At 38.1% G+C, this 17,976-nt stretch overlaps 3 protein-coding genes and 1 long non-coding RNA gene across 4 annotated transcripts; all 4 read left to right on the top strand.

The window, feature by feature from the left end:
• The first annotated feature begins 1,885 nt into the window (after positions 1-1,885).
• Positions 1,886-4,433, top strand: LOC134006274 (Fc receptor-like protein 5). The gene is made up of 6 exons (XM_062445360.1): positions 1,886-1,895; positions 3,031-3,294; positions 3,373-3,612; positions 3,750-3,914; positions 4,121-4,186; positions 4,420-4,433. The coding sequence occupies exons 1-6, from the start codon at positions 1,886-1,888 to the stop codon at positions 4,431-4,433; spliced, it is 759 nt and encodes a 252-aa protein (XP_062301344.1).
• Positions 4,434-4,681: 248 nt separating this feature from the next.
• Positions 4,682-5,987, top strand: LOC134006171 (uncharacterized). Its single transcript, XR_009927918.1, has 3 exons — positions 4,682-4,773; positions 5,277-5,329; positions 5,808-5,987. It is a non-coding gene; the product is annotated as an uncharacterized LOC134006171 (long non-coding RNA).
• Positions 5,988-7,987: 2,000 nt separating this feature from the next.
• LOC134006273 (Fc receptor-like B) lies at positions 7,988-10,452 on the top strand. Its single transcript, XM_062445359.1, has 7 exons — positions 7,988-8,015; positions 8,196-8,231; positions 8,972-9,235; positions 9,314-9,553; positions 9,691-9,795; positions 10,105-10,182; positions 10,439-10,452. Exons 1-7 carry the CDS (start codon positions 7,988-7,990, stop codon positions 10,450-10,452), a joined length of 765 nt encoding a protein of 254 aa, XP_062301343.1.
• A 3,504-nt stretch (positions 10,453-13,956) lies between these two features.
• On the top strand, positions 13,957-17,568 carry LOC134006272 (Fc receptor-like protein 5). Its single transcript, XM_062445358.1, has 6 exons — positions 13,957-14,155; positions 14,345-14,380; positions 15,145-15,408; positions 15,487-15,726; positions 15,864-15,997; positions 17,539-17,568. Exons 1-6 carry the CDS (start codon positions 14,128-14,130, stop codon positions 17,566-17,568), a joined length of 732 nt encoding a protein of 243 aa, XP_062301342.1. The 5' UTR covers positions 13,957-14,127.
• The last annotated feature ends 408 nt before the right edge of the window (positions 17,569-17,976 follow it).

Genomic DNA, 17,976 nt, shown 5'->3' with positions numbered 1-17,976 from the left:
TGTGCTTTTATTTTGTAAAGCAGAAACAGAATTCACTTCAACCGGAAAGTCAGTGCGTCCCGGTGTGTTCACACTTAACACCCCCGCCATTACAGCCACCAGCCAATAACAGCACCGAGTCCCCTGCAGAAAACACTGGATTTTATTATTAATTATTGTGTCATTGTAATGTCCACGCTGCTTTTCCTTCACTGCTTAAATTCACATGTTTAAAGTCAGATATGTGCTCACAGGTGGATCAGCAGGTATTGATCAGTGAGAGGATCAATAATGAAGTGACTGAGCAGCACAAACAGCCGCAGACTCATAATAACGCGGTGTTGATAATAAATCGTAGTATAGTGATGATAATAAAAAAAAAGGGGGGGGGGGGGGATTATGGATTCTCATGGCGGACGCACTGGTATCTGATTGGCCCGAGGTGACAGGCTGCGGGCCAATCAGAGCGCACGTTGCGACAGGCTGCCGCTCCTAGCAACAAGAGGGAACTTTTATTTTTTATTTTTTAAGCTGCCGGAAACGATAAATGTGGACAAACCGCCACATTAAAGTTCAAGGTACTTATACTCCAGTATTTCCGTTTTTTTCCACTTTTACTTTACCACATTAAAGAGAAACTATACTATGTTTATGTGTCTCCTATTTTACCAGCAGTGGTTAAAAAAAAAAGAAAGTACTCAGATACGCTACTACAGTAAAAGTACTGCAGTATTATGATGTAGTATGCAGTATTACAGTAAAAGTACTGCAGTATTATGAGTGATGTAGTATGCAGTATTACAGTAAAAGTACTGCAGTATTATAGTGATGTAGTATGCAGTATTACAGTAAAAGTACTGCAGTATTATAGTGATGTAGTATGCAGTATTACAGTAAAAGTACTGCAGTATTATAGTGATGTAGTATGCAGTATTACAGTAAAAGTACTGCAGTATTATAGTGATGTAGTATGCAGTATTACAGTAAAAGTACTGCAGTATTATGAGAGATGTAGTATGCAGTATTACAGTAAAAGTACTGCAGTATTATGAGCGATGTAGTATGCAGTATTACAGTAAAAGTACTGCAGTATTATGAGTGATGTAGTATGCAGTATTACAGTAAAAGTACTGCAGTATTATAGTGATGTAGTATGCAGTATTACAGTAAAAGTAGTGGTTTGGTCCTCTGACTGATATATTATTATTATGACATCATTAGATTATTAATAGTGAAGCATCAGTGTTAGAGCAGCATGTTACTGTTGTAGCTGCTGGAGGTGGAGCTAGTTTACACTACTTTATATACAGTTAGCTAGTTTAGTCCAGTGGTTCCCAACCTAGGGGTGGGGCCCCTCCAAAGGGTCAGCAGATACATGTTAGGGGTGGTGAGATGATTAATGGGAGAGGAAAGAAGAAAAAATTAAGTTATGATATGCAAAGCTATCAAATACATGTAGTGGAGTGGAAGTATGTAGTAGCATCACATGGAAATACTACAGTACAGTACTTGAGTAAATGTACTTAGTTACTTACCACCAATCTTCAGCTCTCTATGGTTGTTCAGCAGTAGGCAGGTGTCGCCATCTGGTGGCAGACAAAGAACTGCACATTAACTACAGAGTGAGAGAGACACAGAGAGAGAAATACATTCATTCTTTTCATTTAATAACATGTGTTCACTGATTACTTAGTCAGGGTTCTTGATTTATGAAGTTAGACTTTATCTCTAACATCAGTCACTTTCTGATTCATGGTAAATAAAAAACATCTGAAACTTGATTGAATTATTTCAGGTTTGCAACAAACTTTGTTTATTAAAGTTATTTTTTTTCTGATTCAGCAACTTGGTTTCTTTGAGACATACACAAAGGGTTAACTAAAGCTTTCATGTGACTGCTAATAATATGAACTACGGTAAGTTAGTTTCCAGCAGAGTAAACCACACAGCAGCATCACACCTACAAAGGAAGGAAGTCGTGTTTAACTGCAGTGAACAACCAAAGTCATTCTCACATCACCGAGAGGCCGAATGGACCAAACATCTCTTCTGTGGCTCTGTGAGTACAATCTGTACAATCTGTACTGTCCAGGTTTAAATAATTATACTTATAACACCTTAGCTGAGTTATAGAAGAGAGGATGAGTTATTCATTTAAATTACTTTATAATTATCTATTAATATATCACATCTGTGTAAGTTTAGTGATGATTTGATGTGTTTCTGGTTGGTTCTTTTGTCTCTTTAGTTGTGAGCTCTCTGCTGTTCTGCACAACAAACCAAGGTTAGTAAACTTCTTATCTGATGATGTAAAGCTGTTGAAGGGTCACTCTGCTGATGAATATCAGTTAGTTAGTCCTCCTCAGCCTCTGGAAACAGCTGGATAATGTCTTATATGTGTATAAAGGTCTGGAAGTAAAGTTTAGATTGCAGGAAACAACTAATCACAGCTTTAGAATCTGGTCACATGTGCTGCTAACAGCGAGCTGAAGCTGAGAAAACTGATTTTACATCTACAGACTGAATCAGTTCAGCTTCAGTTTCTTTGAGTTTTTTTAATGAATTCAGTAACTTTGGTGACTCGTTTCCTCTGAATTATGAAAATAAAGTGTCAGATTATTACAGGATGTTCTACGTTTATGTGGCCAGACTGTTTTTCTTACAGCAGAGGCATTACTGTGCACACATACTGTAAATGTACCCTGATGACTTAAATACAACCTTTAAATCAACTAATTAATAAATATGTCAAACAGATTTAACCTTAAATCATAAACACTGACGTTGAACATCCTTCCTGCATCAAGTAAAACTAGCATCTTCACAGACTCTCAACAGTTGACGAATTTTTATCTTTATTCATTAACATTAAACAACTATAACCCTAACCCTTAAGTGTAAATATGGTGACAGCTTCTGGTCATGCTTCACTGCAGCATTGAGAAACATTAACTGTATAACAAGATTCATGTTGTTGACCTACTGAATGTTTCTGTGTTACATTAAATGACTCCTCATGTTGTTTCCTAAATATAATAAATCTCCTCTCAGTCTCTCTGACTGTGAGTCCCAGCAGATCTCAGATGTTTAAAGGACAGTTTGTCTATCTGAGCTGTGAGGAGGACGACAGCTCTGCTGGATGGAAGCTGAGGAGGAACACAACCAAAGAAACCAGGAAGGAGTGTGGAGACGGCTGGGGAAGATCAGCTGGTTCCTCCTGTGACATCAGCTACATTCAGACATCAGACAGTGGAGTTTACTGGTGTGAGTCCAGAGAGGGAGCAACCAGTAACAGCATCAACATCACTGTCACTGGTAAGATCAGACTGTGGAGTTAGTATTGATGAAGCTGAGTGTAAATGATGAAATGCTGTAGTTTGTCTCTGTGTTGAGGTGGATCAGTGATCCTGCAGAGTCCTGTCCTCCCTGTGATGGAGGGAGATGATGTCACTCTGCGCTGTAAAACAAAGACCTCCAACCTCCCAGCTGGTTTCTATAAAGATGGCTCCCTCATCAGGACTGAGCCTGCAGGTCACATGACCATCCACCATGTTTCCAAGTCTGATGAAGGCCTCTACAAGTGTAACATCAGCAGTCATGGAGAGTCTCCATCCAGCTGGATCTCTGTCACAGGTGAGGAAGTTAAAGCTTCAGCAGTGATTCATAGTGAGAGAACATTTCTAACTCTACTAACACTGACTAATGAAACTGTGACATTTATCAGCATTTAACCCAAAATTTAACATGTGATCAATTTTGTTTGATTTTAGAGAAACCCACCACATCTCTACCTCCCCTCCCCTCCACCTCTCCTCCTTCAACATCCTCCTCTCCTCATCTCTCTGTGCTGTGGTTTGTTCCACCTGTCTGTGGTCTGGTTCTACTGGTTCTACTGGTTTTACTGGTGAGACGATGTGTTCAGAGGAAACCTGAAGGTCAGACACAGACGTTTAAACTTCACAGTAAACATTTAACTTTTCACTTTTTAGCATTTTAAAGTTGTGTTTTACATCCATTTACTACAGTTCATTGTGACATTTTTGTATTTATTAAGTTATAATTTCTGTTGATTTGTATGTTAATTTTCATAAATTAAATGTCATTAATATTCTTATATTAATGACATTTTGGTTTCTTCCAGCTGCTGAATTACAAGTTGGAGAAGATGACATCACTGATGACATCAAAAAGTCAAACAGACTTGGAGGTAATGTGTTAAATTTGTATCTTTGTGAGGACCTGTCTGGGTTTACAAAGTGGGGACATTTAGAATTACGGGGACATTGTGAACACTGAGAAAGTTTAACATTTTATTGCATTCATATCAACAATTGATACGTTTTCATTTATTCATAAGAGCAACAGACCAGTTTGGTTTCTTCTGGTTGATGACAGAGTGTGATGTGCTCTCGGTGTGTTTTGTACTTTGTGGTGAATCAGTGAACAGAAGCTAGCAGCTCTGTGGTCGTCCAGCTTCCTGTTTCTGATGGAGACAGTTTGTCCTGCAGCTGTTCTACATGCTTTATAAATGTGCATATTTTAATATAACTGAACATGAATATTTTTACACTAAGCTATTTTACTTTTATGTGTTTTACTGAAACATTGTTATTGACATTAGGTCAATTCATACTGTAATCTAACATTAATGGTATCACCTGTATTACTGTCAGTAATGTATTTTATATGTGTTTTATCTTTCAGTGTATTATTCAGTTGTAGTTTACTCAGCAGTGAAAACAACAGAAGACGTCAGTGATGGACAAAGAGTCGTCAAATCAAACAGGACCAGAGGTACAGCTGCTCTGCTTTGTGGATCAATCAGTTTTTTTGTGGTTGTCATTAGTTACAAAAAGAAAAACATCTTAGTCTTGCTTTTTACCAACTATACACACAGACAAAAGCAGATCGAGTTTATAATTTAGGCGTTCTTAAAACTGTGCATATTAAACCACAGCAACAACTTCCTCATTGATTCCAGTGAAGTCTGAAGCTGGTGAGGTTTTTCTCACTACAGTGCAGCCTGGTTTCAACTTTAGTTTTTCTGTTTTGTACGTTGTGGTCAAAGTGCAAACATGTTTTAACAGCAGCGAGCAGCTCTGTGGTCGTCCAGTTTCCTGTTTCAGATACACACAGGCTCAGTTAGCTGCTATTTGTAATGTCCATAATGAATCTTATTATAATGCTACATGAAAAAAAGACATTAATTTGCCATAAGAGTAGTATTAATATTTATATTCCATTTGCAACATTACTACTAACAGTACTGGTTAACATGAATGTGTTTTATGTTACAGATTATGATCCAGCTGCAGCTCACTCAGTAGTGAGAAGAGCAGAGAGGAGAGAGGTAGGTTTAATGTTGTCTCTACAATATTGATACAATCAGTCTGTTATACATTTAAATTAATAAATTATGTTTAAAGAAAAGAAAAATACAACTACAGTACTAAAAAAGAGAGGTAGTATCATCATATAAATAACATTTACAATTAAGAATTAGTAAATGATCAAGCATTGAAACATCTCTGCAGCTGCTAAATATCATCAGGAGTGATTTCCTGAGTTAATCCTTCTCCTAAAACTAGGACCACAAATGTGTGAATGATTGTCCAGTTAGGAGAGATTTCCTGCTCTGAGAAGCTTCATGAATTCAGGTCCAGAGTTCACATCTCATCACAGACCTGCAGTGAAACTTTGTCTTTACATGAACTGTCACCAAGATCTTCCCTGACCTCAACCCAACTGTAGTTGCCATCAGTAGATGTTGGAAAAGACTTGTTTTTTCTACAACTGTGTCTCAAATTGTTTGAACTGTGTGTGTTCAGTGTCTCCATTAGAGCCAGAGGTTGTCTACTCTTCACTGAGGTAGACCTCCACACCTTCACACCAGTCCAACCACTGACGTCCAGCTGGCCTGTTACTGGTCTCCAGAGCCCCTCAGACAGTAGTACATTCATTTATATAGTTTATATAGTTCATGTTGTTCACTAAATTACACTCATGCAGCAACAGAAAAACAAACCGCAGATTTATTTAGTGAATAAAACAGTGAAATGTAAAAACTTATATTGATACATTTGTTGAAATAGTATCCATTATGATAATAATATTTTAACTTCAACAAGATGTTTCTGATCTCATGATGACCAGTTAGTTGCTTTGTGTTGAATGTCCTCATTAACTTTACTGTTATTAATGTTTATATAATATATAATATATAATATATAATATATATTTGTAACATGCTGTTGTTGCAGCGGCATTAACTTGTTTGCAGGATCAATAAACTTTGTTCTAGTTTCTTTTGTCCGTGTGGTTCTGTGGGTTTCATAAAGCTGTGAGATGGAACATTTGACTTGTTCAGGTTTGGTTGTGGGTAACCAATCAACACGTATTTCTCACTATCTGCTTGTTTGCAGCTCTGCAGAGCAACAAACCACAGACTATAAACAGCAGGAGCGCCATTGATGCTCAATGATGATGCTGATAAAGTGAAGCAGAGCAAAGTTAGAGAGGTTTTAGTAGAGGCGTGTTTAGGCAGAATCTCCAAATTAGCTGTTTGTAATGATCTCAAATGTGATGTGAATCTAATGTAATGTGAGTAATGATCTCAGCTAATAAGCATCAATATCTCAGGATCACATTGTTTAATTTGGACAGTTCATCCCTCTATTGAAAGGGTTCAACCTTCATTAAGAAACGTCTTTGGGTAAATCTGTGTCAGTACTACACTTCAACCACTAGATGGCGACATAGACAGTGTGTTCACATTGATGGCTGGATGGAGCCTGACTGCAATAATCTGGACTGTAGTTATTGTTAACAGCAGGTGTGAAGTTCAGTTCATAGTTCATTATAACAGCTCTGGTTATTCTTACAAGTCTTATGGAGTTATATATGTTGGCATCCTGCCTTTGATGGTGCATTTCTGTGTTTCATGGTGTGTTACAGTGACCTGTGTCAGTGGAGTAATGTAAACCATCAGCAGGACTGTGTATCCAGTACAATCACAACAGAAACCCTCCAGTGAGAACGCTGCTCTCTAGCACTAGACCAGATTCCTGTTTCTTTCCTGTAACATGGTGACTACAGGAGGTTAGGACTGCTGACAGTGTGGAGAAGCAGAATCACCAGGCTCGGTTTATAGGCTTTAAAAAATGATGCTTCACACAGCATCAAGTTTGAAGTCATCTGAATGTAATGCAGGTCAGACTATGAGCTTTTGTTAGCAGCAGCACAGCATTCATGAACCAACTGAGAGAATAGATCAACTTTGTAGAAAAGTCACCATGATGATGTCTTTAAATAACAGCAGACTGCTTCATAGTAGCTCTGTGGTTGTGTGACTGTGAGAGCCACAAGCTGGCCTTCACACATGCTCTGATAGAGAGCCAATGGAAGAACAGAGGAAGCGGGCTTTAGGCTGCTACAACCAATCAGAAGCTGTCTGAAAACAAAATATATGGATATATTTTCTAAAATGTGTTTGATGGCTTAAATGCAGGTTTGCCAGCCTCTGTCATCACTGATGAACCCAGCAGTAAAGTTTCTGTTTCTATGAGTTAAAATGGACTTTAAAGTTTGCCTCCACTGAAAAAACAGTGTTTTAGTTGTTGCTGACAGTGAGGTTGATCTCTTCACAGATGAATCTGCTTCCCTGCAGAATGAAACAGTGTAAATACAGCAGTAGTCTTCTGCTCAGTAAAGACAAACCTTCACACTGTCACTCACAAAGTAAATGAAACATCATGTTAGCAGTAATCTCTGAGATGTTGGAGCCAGCAGACTTTTAGTAACTTCATGTGTTTGCTGCTGATGTCTCATTGTTTCATTGAGAATACATAAAGGGTTAACTCAAGCTTTCATGTGACTGCTAATAATATGAACTACGGTAAATTAGTTTCCAGCAGAGTAAACCACACAGCAGCATCACACCTACAAAGGAAGGAAGTCAGTTTAACTGCAGTGAACAAACAAAGTCATTCTCACATCACCGAGAGGCCGAATGGACCAAACATCTCTTCTGTGGCTCTGTGAGTACAATCTGTACTGTCCAGGTTTAAATAATTATACTTATAACATGTCAGCTGAGTTATAGAAGAGAGGATGAGTTATTCATTTAAATTACTTTATAATTATCTATTAATATATCACATCTGTGTAAGTTTAGTGATGATTTGATGTGTTTCTGGTTGGTTCTTTTGTCTCTTTAGTTGTGAGCTCTCTGCTGTTCTGCACAACAAACCAAGGTTAGTAAACTTCTTATCTAATGATGTAAAGCTGTTGAAGGGTCACTCTGCTGATGAATATCAGTTAGTTAGTCCTCCTCAGCCTCTGGAAACAGCTGGATAATGTCTTATATGTGTATAAAGGTCTGGAAGTAAAGGTTAGATTGCAGGAAACAACTAATCACAGCTTTAGAATCTGGTCACATGTGCTGCTAACAGCGAGCTGAAGCTGAGAAAACTGATTTTACATCTACAGACTGAATCAGTTCAGCTTCAGTTTCTTTGAGTTTTTTTAATGAATTCAGTAACTTTGGTGACTCGTTTCCTCTGAATTATGAAAATAAAGTGTCAGATTATTACAGGATGTTCTCCGTTTATGTGGCCAGACTGTTTTCTTACAGCAGAGGCATTACTGTGCACACGTACTGTAAATGTACCCTGATGACTTAAATATAACCTTTAAATCAACTAATTAATAAATATGTCAAACAGATTTAACCTTAAATCATAAACAACGTAAAACTAGCATCTTCACAGACTCTCAACAGTTGAGGATTTTTTATCTTTATTCATTAACATTAAACAACTATAACCCTAACCCTTAAGTGTAAATATGGTGACACCTTCTGTTCCTGCTTCACTGCAGCATTGAGAAACATTAACTGTATAACAGGATTCATGTTGTTGACCTAATGAATGTTTCTGTGTTACATCAAATGACTCCTCTTGTTGTTTCCTAAATATAATAAATCTCCTCTCAGCCTCTCTGACTGTGAGTCCCAGCAGCTCTCAGATGTTTAAAGGAGAGTTTGTCTCTCTGAGCTGTGAGGAGGACGACAGCTCTGCTGGATGGAAGCTGAGGAGGAACACAACCAGAGAAACCAGGAAGGAGTGTGGAGACGGCTGGGGAAGATCAGCTGGTTCCTCCTGTAACATCAGTGTACCAGCCCTCTGGGACAGTGGAGTTTACTGGTGTGAGTCCAGAGAGGGAGCAACCAGTAACAGCATCAACATCACTGTCACTGGTAAGATCAGACTGTGGAGTTAGTATTGATGAAGCTGAGTGTAAATGATGAAATGCTGTAGTTTGTCTCTGTGTTGAGGTGGATCAGTGATCCTGCAGAGTCCTGTCCTCCCTGTGATGGAGGGAGATGATGTCACTCTGCGCTGTAAAACATGGACCTCCCACCTCCCAGCTGATTTCTATAAAGATGGCTCCCTCATCAGGACTGAGCCTGCAGGTCACATGACCATCCACCATGTTTCCAAGTCTGATGAAGGCCTCTACAAGTGTCACATCAGCAGTCATGGAGAGTCTCCATCCAGCTGGATCTCTGTCACAGGTGAGGAAGTTAAAGCTTCAGCAGTGATTCATAGTGAGAGAACATTTCTAACTCTACTAACACTGACTACTGAAACTGGGACATTTATCAGCATTTAACCCAAAATTTAACATGTGATCATTTTTGTTTAATTTTAGAGAAACCCATCACCACATCTCTACCCCCCCTCCCCTTCACCTCTCCTCATTCATCATCCTCCTCTCCTCATCTCTCTGTGCTGTGGTCTGTTCCACCTGTCTGTGGTATGGTTATACTGGTTCTACTGGTTTTACTGGTTTTACTGGTTTTACTCGTGAGAGGATGTGTCCAGAGGAAACATGAAGGTCAGAAACAGACGTTTAAACTTCACAGTAAACATTTAACTTTTCACTTAGTTTTTATTTAACATTTTTAACATTTTAAAGTTGTGTTTTACATCCATTTACAACAGTTCATTGTGACATTTTTGTATTACGTTATAATTTCTGTTGATTTGTTCATTTTTCATGAATTAAATGTCATTAATATTCTTATATTGTAAATTATGTTTTGATCATTTTGGTTTCTTCCAGCTGCTAAATTACAAGTTGGAGAAGATGACATCACTGATGACATCACTGATGACATCAAAAAGTCAAACAGACTTGGAGGTAAAGTGTTGTAGATGTGATGCTAGTAGAGTTAAACTTGTATCTTTGTGAGGACCTCTCTGGGTTTACAAAGTGGGGACATTTAGGATTATGGGGACATTGGGAACATGGGGAAAGTTTAACATTTTATTGCATTTATATCAACAATTGATACGTTTTCATTTATTCATAAGAGCAACAGACCAGTTTGGTTTCTTCTGGTTGATGACAGAGTGTGATGTGCTCTCGGTGTGTTTTGTGCTTTGTGGTGAATCAGTGAACAGAAGCTAGCAGCTCTGTGGTCGTCCAACTTCCTGTTTCTGATGGAGACAGTTTGTCCTGCACATGTTCTACATGCTTTATAAATGTGCATATTTTAATATATCTGAACATGAAGATTTTTACACCAAACTATTTTACTTTTATGTGTTTTACTGAAACATTGTTATTGGCATTAGGTCAATTCATACTGTATACTAACAGTAATGATATCACCTGTATTACTGTCAGTAATGTATTTTATATGTATTTTATCTTTCAGTGTATTATTCAGTTGTAGTTTACTCAGCAGTGAAAACAACAGAAGACGTCAGTGATGGACAAAGAGTCGTCAAATCAAACAGGACCAGAGGTACAGCTGCTCTGCTTTGTGGATCAATTACTTTTTTTGTGGTTGTCATTAGTTACAAAAAGAAAAACATCTTAGTCTTGCTTTTTACCAACTATACACACAGACAAAAGCAGATCGAGTTTATAATTTAGGCGTTCTTAAAACTGTGCATATTAAACCACAGCAACAACTTCCTCATTGATTCCAGTGAAGTCTGAAGCTGGTGAGGTTTTCTCACTACAGTGCAGCCTGGTTTCACCTTTAGTTTGTCTGTTTTGTACGTTGTGGTCAAAGTGCAAACATCTTTTAACAGCAGCGAGCAGCTCTGTGGTCGTCCAGTTTCCTGTTTCAGATACACACACGCTCAGTTAGCTGCTATTTGTAATGTCCATAATGAATCTTATTATAATGCTACATGAAAAAAAGACATTAATTTGCCATAAGAGTAGTATTAATATTTATATTCCATTTGCAACATTACTACTAACAGTACTGGTTAACATGAATGTGTTTTATGTTACAGGTTATGATCCAGCTGCAGCTCACTCAGTAGTGAGAAGAGCAGAGAGGAGAGAGGTAGGTTTAATGTTATCTCTACAATATTGATACAATCAGTCTGTTATACATTAAAATTAATACATTATGTTTAAAGAAAAGAAATATACAACTACAGTACTAAAAAAGAGAGGTAGTATTATCATATAAATAACATTTACAATTAAGAATTAGTAAATGATCAAACATTGAAACATCTCTGCAGCTGCTAAATATCAGCAGGAGTGATTTCCTGAGTTAATCCTTCTCCTAAAACTAGGACCACAAATGTGTGAATTATTGTCCAGTTAGGAGAGATTTCCTGCTCTGAGAAGCTTCATGAATTCAGGTCCAGAGTTCACATCTCATCACAGACCTGCAGTGAAACTTTGTCTTTACATGAACTGTCACCAAGATCTTCCCTGACCTCAACCCAACTGTAGTTACCATCAGTAGATGTTGGAAAAGACTTGTTTTTTCTACAACTGTGTCTCATATTGTTTGAACTGTGTGTGTTCAGTGTCTCCATTAGAGCCAGAGGTTGTCTACTCTTCACTGAGGTAGACCTCCACACCTTCACACCAGTCCAACCACTGACGTCCAGCTGGCCTGTTACTGGTCTCCAGAGCCCCTCAGACAGTAGTACATTCATTTATATAGTTTATATAGTTCATGTTGTTCTCACTAAATTAGACTCAGACAGCAACAGATAAACAAACCGCAGATTTATTTAGTGAATAAACAGTGAAATGTAAAAACTTAAACTAGAAATAAAGACATTTGTTGAAATATTATCTTATATGATAATAATATTTTAACTTTAACAAGATGTTTCTGATGTCATGATGACCAGTTAGTTGCTTTGTGTTGAATGTCCTCATTAACTTTACTGTTATTAATGTTTATCATATATAATATATAATATATATTTGTAGCATGCTGTTGCTGCTGCAGCATTAACTTGTTTACCGGATCAATAAACTTTGGTCTAGTTTCTTTTGTCCGTGTGGTTCTGTGGGTTTCATAAAGCTGAGAGATGGAACATTTGACTTGTTCAGGTTTGGTTGTGGGTAACCAATCAACACGTATTTCTCACTATCTGCTTGTTTGCAGCTCTGCAGTGCAACAGACAGACAAAAACCTCAACCACAGACTATAAACAGCAGGAGCTCCATTGATGCTCAATGATGATGCTGATAAAGTGAAGCAGAGCAAAGTTAGACAGGTTTTAGTAGAGGCGTGTTTAGGCAGAATCTCCAAATTAGCTGTTTGTAATGATCTCAAATGTGAGGTGAATCTAATGTAATGTGAGTAATGATCTCAGCTAATAAGCATCAATATCTCAGGATCACATTGTTAAATTTGGACAGTTCATCCCTCTATTGAAAGGGTTCAACCTTCAGTAAGAAGCGTCTTTGGGTAAATCGGTGTCAGTACTACACTTCAACCACAAGATGGCGACATAGACAGTGTTCACATTGATGGCTGGATGGAGCCTGACTGCAATAATCTGGACTGTAGTTATTGTGAACAGCAGGTGTGAGGTTCAGTTAATTTATAAAAGCTCTGGTTATTCTTACACGTCTTATGGAGTTATATATGTTGGCATCCTGCCTTTGATGGTGCATTTCTGTGTTTCATGGTGTGTTACAGTGACCTGTATCAGTGGAGTAATGTAAACCATCAGCAGGACTGTGTATCCAGTACAAACACAACAGAAACCCTCCAGTGAGAACGCTGCTCTGTAGCACTAGACCAGATTCCTGTTTCTTTCCTGTAACATGGTGACTACAGGAGGTTAGGACTGCTGACAGTGTGGAGAAGCAGCAGCACCAGGCTTGGTTTGTTTATAGGCTTTAAAAAATGATGCATCACACAGCATCAAGTTTGAAGTCATCTGAATGTAATGCAGGTCAGACTATGAGCTTTTGTTAGCAGCAGCACAACATTCATGAACCAACTGAGAGAATAGATCAACTTTGTAGAAAAGTCACCATGATGATGTCTTTAAATAACAGCAGACTGCTTCATAGTAGCTCTGTGGTTGTGTGACTGTGAAAGCCACAAGCTGGCCTTCACACATGCTCAGATAGAGAGCCAATGGAAGAACAGAGGAGGCGGGCTTTAGGCTGCTACAACCAATCAGAAGCTGGCTGAACAAAATATATGGATATGTTTTCTTAAAGTTTGATTGAAGGCCTTAAATGCAGGTTTGCCAGCTTCTGTCTTCACTGATGAACCCAGCAGTAAAGTTTATGTTTCTATGTGTTAAAATGGACTTTAAAGTTTGCCTCCACTGAAAAAACTGTGTTTTAGTTGTTGCTGACAGTGAGGTTGATCTCTTAACAGATGAATCTGCTTCCCTGCAGGTGTCTCCTTCAGTTTCCCTGCTGGTACAGATTGATCAGAGGGAAGACGGCATTAAGGAAGTAGAATAAAGACTCTCTAACACACATGTAGCACAGACGTCTCCACAGTGAATGAAACAGTGTAAATACAGCAGTAGTCTTCTGCTCAGTAAAGACAAACCTTCACACTGTCCCTCACAAAGTAAATGAAGCATCATGTTAGCAGTAATCTCTGAGATGTTGGAGCCAGCAGACTTTTAGTCACTTCATGTGTTTGCGGCTGATGTCTCATTGTTTCATTGAGAATACATAAAGGGTTAACTCAAGCTTTCATGTGACTGCTAATAATATGAACTACGGTAAATTAGATTCCAGCAGAGTAAACCACACAGCAGCATCACACCTACAGAGGAAGGAAGTCGTGTTTAACTGCAGTGAACAAATGAAATCATTCTCACATCACCGAGAGGCCGAATGGACCAAACATCTCTTCTGTGGCTCTGTGAGTACAATCTGTACAATCTGTACTGTCCAGGTTTAAATAATTATACTTATAACACCTTAGCTGAGTTATAGAAGAGAGGATGATTTATTCATTTAAATTACTTTATAATTATCTATTAATATATTACATCTGTGTAAGTTTAGAGATGATTTGATGTGTTTCTGGTTGGTTCTTTTGCCTCTTTAGTTGTGAGCTCTCTGCTGTTCTGCACAACAAACCAAGGTTAGTAAACTTCTTATCTGATGATGTAAAGCTGTTGAAGGGTCACTCTGCTGATGAATATCAGTTAGTTAGTCCTCCTCAGCCTCTGGAAACAGCTGGATAATGTCTTATATGTGTATAAAAGTCTGGAAGTAAAGGTTAGATTGCAAGAAACAACCAATCACAGCTTTAAGATCTGGTCACATGTGCTGCTAACAGCGAGCTGAAGCTGAGAAAACTGATTTTACATCTACAGACTGAATCAGTTCAGCTTCAGTTTCTGTGAGTTTTTATGAATTCAGTAACTTTGGTGACTGGTTTCCTCTGAATGATGAAAATAAAGTGTCAGATTATTACAGGATGTTCTCCGTTTATGTGGCCAGACTGTTTTTCTTACAGCAGAGGCATTACTGTGCACACGTACTGTAAATGTACCCTGATGACTTAAATACAACCTTTATATCAACTAATTAATAAATATGTCAGACAGATTTAACCTTAAATCATAAACACTGACGTTGAACATCCTTCCTGCATCAAGTAAAACTAGCATCTTCACAGACTCTCAACAGTTGAGGATTTTTTATCTTTATTCATTAACGTTAAACAACTATAACCCTAACCCTTAAGTGTAAATATGGTGACACCTTCTGTTCCTGCTTCACTGCAGCATTGAGAAACATTAACTGTATAACAGCATTAATGTTGTTGACCTACTGAGAGTTTCTGTGTTACATTAAATGACTCCTCATGGTGTTTCCTGAATATAATAAATCTCCTCTCAGCCTCTCTGACTGTGAGTCCCAGCAGATCTCAGATGTTTAAAAGAGAGTTTGTCTCTCTGAGCTGTGAGGAGGACGACAGCTCTGCTGGATGGAAGCTGAGGAGGAACACAACCAGAGAAACCAGGAAGGAGTGTGGAGCTGACTGGGGAAGATCAGCTGGTTCCTCCTGTAATATCAGCTACATTCAGACATCAGCCAGTGGAGTTTACTGGTGTGAGTCCAGAGAGGGAGCAACCAGTAACAGCATCAACATCACTGTCACTGGTAAGATCAGACTGTGGAGTTAGTATTGATGAAGCTGAGTGTAAATGATGAAATGCTGTAGTTTGTCTCTGTGTTGAGGTGGATCAGTGATCCTGCAGAGTCCTGTCCTCCCTGTGATGGAGGGAGATGATGTCACTCTGCACTGTAAAACAAAGACCTCCAACCTCCCAGCTGATTTCTATAAAGATGGCTCCCTCATCAGGACTGAGCCTGCAGGTCACATGACCATCCACCATGTTTCCAAGTCTGATGAAGGCCTCTACAAGTGTTACATCAGCAGTCATGGAGAGTCTCCATCCAGCTGGATCTCTGTCACAGGTGAGGAAGTTAAAGCTTCAGCAGTGATTCACAGTGAGAGAACATTTCTAACTCTACTAACACTGACTAATGAAACTGTGACATTTATCAGCACTTCACCCAAAATTTAACATGTGATCAATTTTGTTTGATTTTAGAGAAACCCACCACATCTCTACCTCCCCTCCCCTCTACCTCTCCTCCTTCAACATCCACCTCTCCTCATCTCTCTGTGCTGTGGTTTGTTCCACTTGTCTGTGGTCTGGTTCTAGTTGTTCTACTGGTTCTACTGGTGAGAGGATGTGTTCAGAGGAAACATGAAGGTCAGAAACAGACGTTTAAACTTTTCACTTTTTAGCATTTTAAAGTTGTGTTTTACATCCATTTACTACAGTTCAATGTGACATTTTTGTATTTATTAACTTATAATTTCGGTCGATTTGTATGTTAATTTTCATAAATTAAATTAAATTAATATTCTTATATTATAAATGTTTTGATCATTTTGGTTTCTTCCAACTGTGGAATTACAAGTTGGAGAAGATGACATCACTGATGACATCACTGATGACATCAAAAAGTCAAACAGACTTGGAGGTAATGTGTTGTAGATGTGATGCTAGTAGAGTTAAACTTGTATCTTTGTGAGGACCTCTCTGGGTTTACAAAGTGGGGACATTTAGGATTATGGGGACATTGGGAACACTGAGAAAGTTAACATTTTATTCCATTCATATCAACAATTGATACGTTTTCATTTATTCATAAGAGCAACAGACCAGTTTGGTTTCTTCTGGTTGATGACAGAGTGTGATGTGCTCTCGGTGTGTTTTGTACTTTGTGGTGAATCAGTGAACAGAAGCTAGCAGCTCTGTGGTCGTCCAGCTTCCTGTTTCTGATGGAGACAGTTTGTCCTGCAGCTGTTCTACATGCTTTATAAATGTGCATATTTTAATATAACTGAACATGAGGATTTTTACACCAAACTATTTTACTTTTATGTATTTTACTGAAACGTTGTTATTGACATGTTTATGTAATGTGATTCTTACATTAAGTGAATTCATTTATAAACACGTTTAAAGTTACAAATGTTATGATATGATGCACAAACGGTGTTTTTATTGAGTGTAGCAAAGGCATAAATAATCTCACAGCTATTTGATTTAGATACTGTAAACTAACAGTAATAGTATCACCTGTATTACTGTCAGTAATGTATTTTATATGTATTTTATCTTTCAGTGTATTATTCAGTTGTAGTTTACTCAGCAGTGAAAACAACAGAAGACGTCAGTGATGGACAAAGAGTCGTCAAATCAAACAAGACCAGAGGTACAGCTGCTCTGCTTTGTGGATCAATCACTTTTTTTTGTGGTTGTCATTAGTTACAAAAAGACAAACATCTTAGTCTTGCTTTTTACCAACTATACACACAGACAAAAGCACATCAACTTTATAATTTAGGCGTTCTTAAAACTGTGCATATTAAACCACAGCAACAACTTCCTCATTGATTCCAGTAAAGTCTGAAGCTGGTGAGGTTTTTCTCACTACAGTGCAGCCTGGTTTCACCTTTAGTTGTCTGTTTTGTACCTTGTGGTCAAAGTGCAAACATGTTTTAACAGCAGCGAGCAGCTCTGTGGTCGTCCAGTTTCCTGTTTCAGATACACACACGCTCAGTTAGCTGCTATTTGTAATGTCCATAATGAATCTTATTATAATGCTACATGAAAAAAATCATTTGCCATGAGAGTAGTATTAATATTTATATTCCATTTGCAACATTACTACTAACAGAACTGGTTAACATGAATGTGTTTTATGTTACAGATTATGATCCAGCTGCAGCTCACTCAGTAGTGAGAAGAGCAGAGAGGAGAGAGGTAGGTTTAATGTTGTCTCTATAATATTGATACAATCAGTCTGTTATACATTTAAATTAATAAATTATGTTTAAAGAAAAGAAAAATACAACTACAGTACTAAAAAAGAGAGGTAGTATTATCATATAAACAACATTTACATTAAGAATTAGTAAATGATCAAACATTGAAACATCTCTGCAGCTGCTAAATATCAGCAGGAGTGATTTCCTGAGTTAATCCTTCTCCTAAAACTAGGACCAAAAATGTGTGAATTATTGTCCAGTTAGGAGAGATTTCCTGCTCTGAGAAGCTTCATGAATTCAGGTCCAGAGTTCACATCTCATCACAGACCTGCAGTGAAACTTTGTCTTTACATGAACTGTCACCAAGATCTTCCCTGACC

The sequence above is a fragment of the Scomber scombrus genome, chromosome 23, assembly GCF_963691925.1.
Source record: "Scomber scombrus chromosome 23, fScoSco1.1, whole genome shotgun sequence".
NCBI classification, from domain to species: domain Eukaryota; kingdom Metazoa; phylum Chordata; class Actinopteri; order Scombriformes; family Scombridae; genus Scomber; species Scomber scombrus.
The sequence above is the reverse complement of the archived record's forward strand: the minus strand, read 5'-3'. Positions and strand labels throughout refer to the sequence as shown.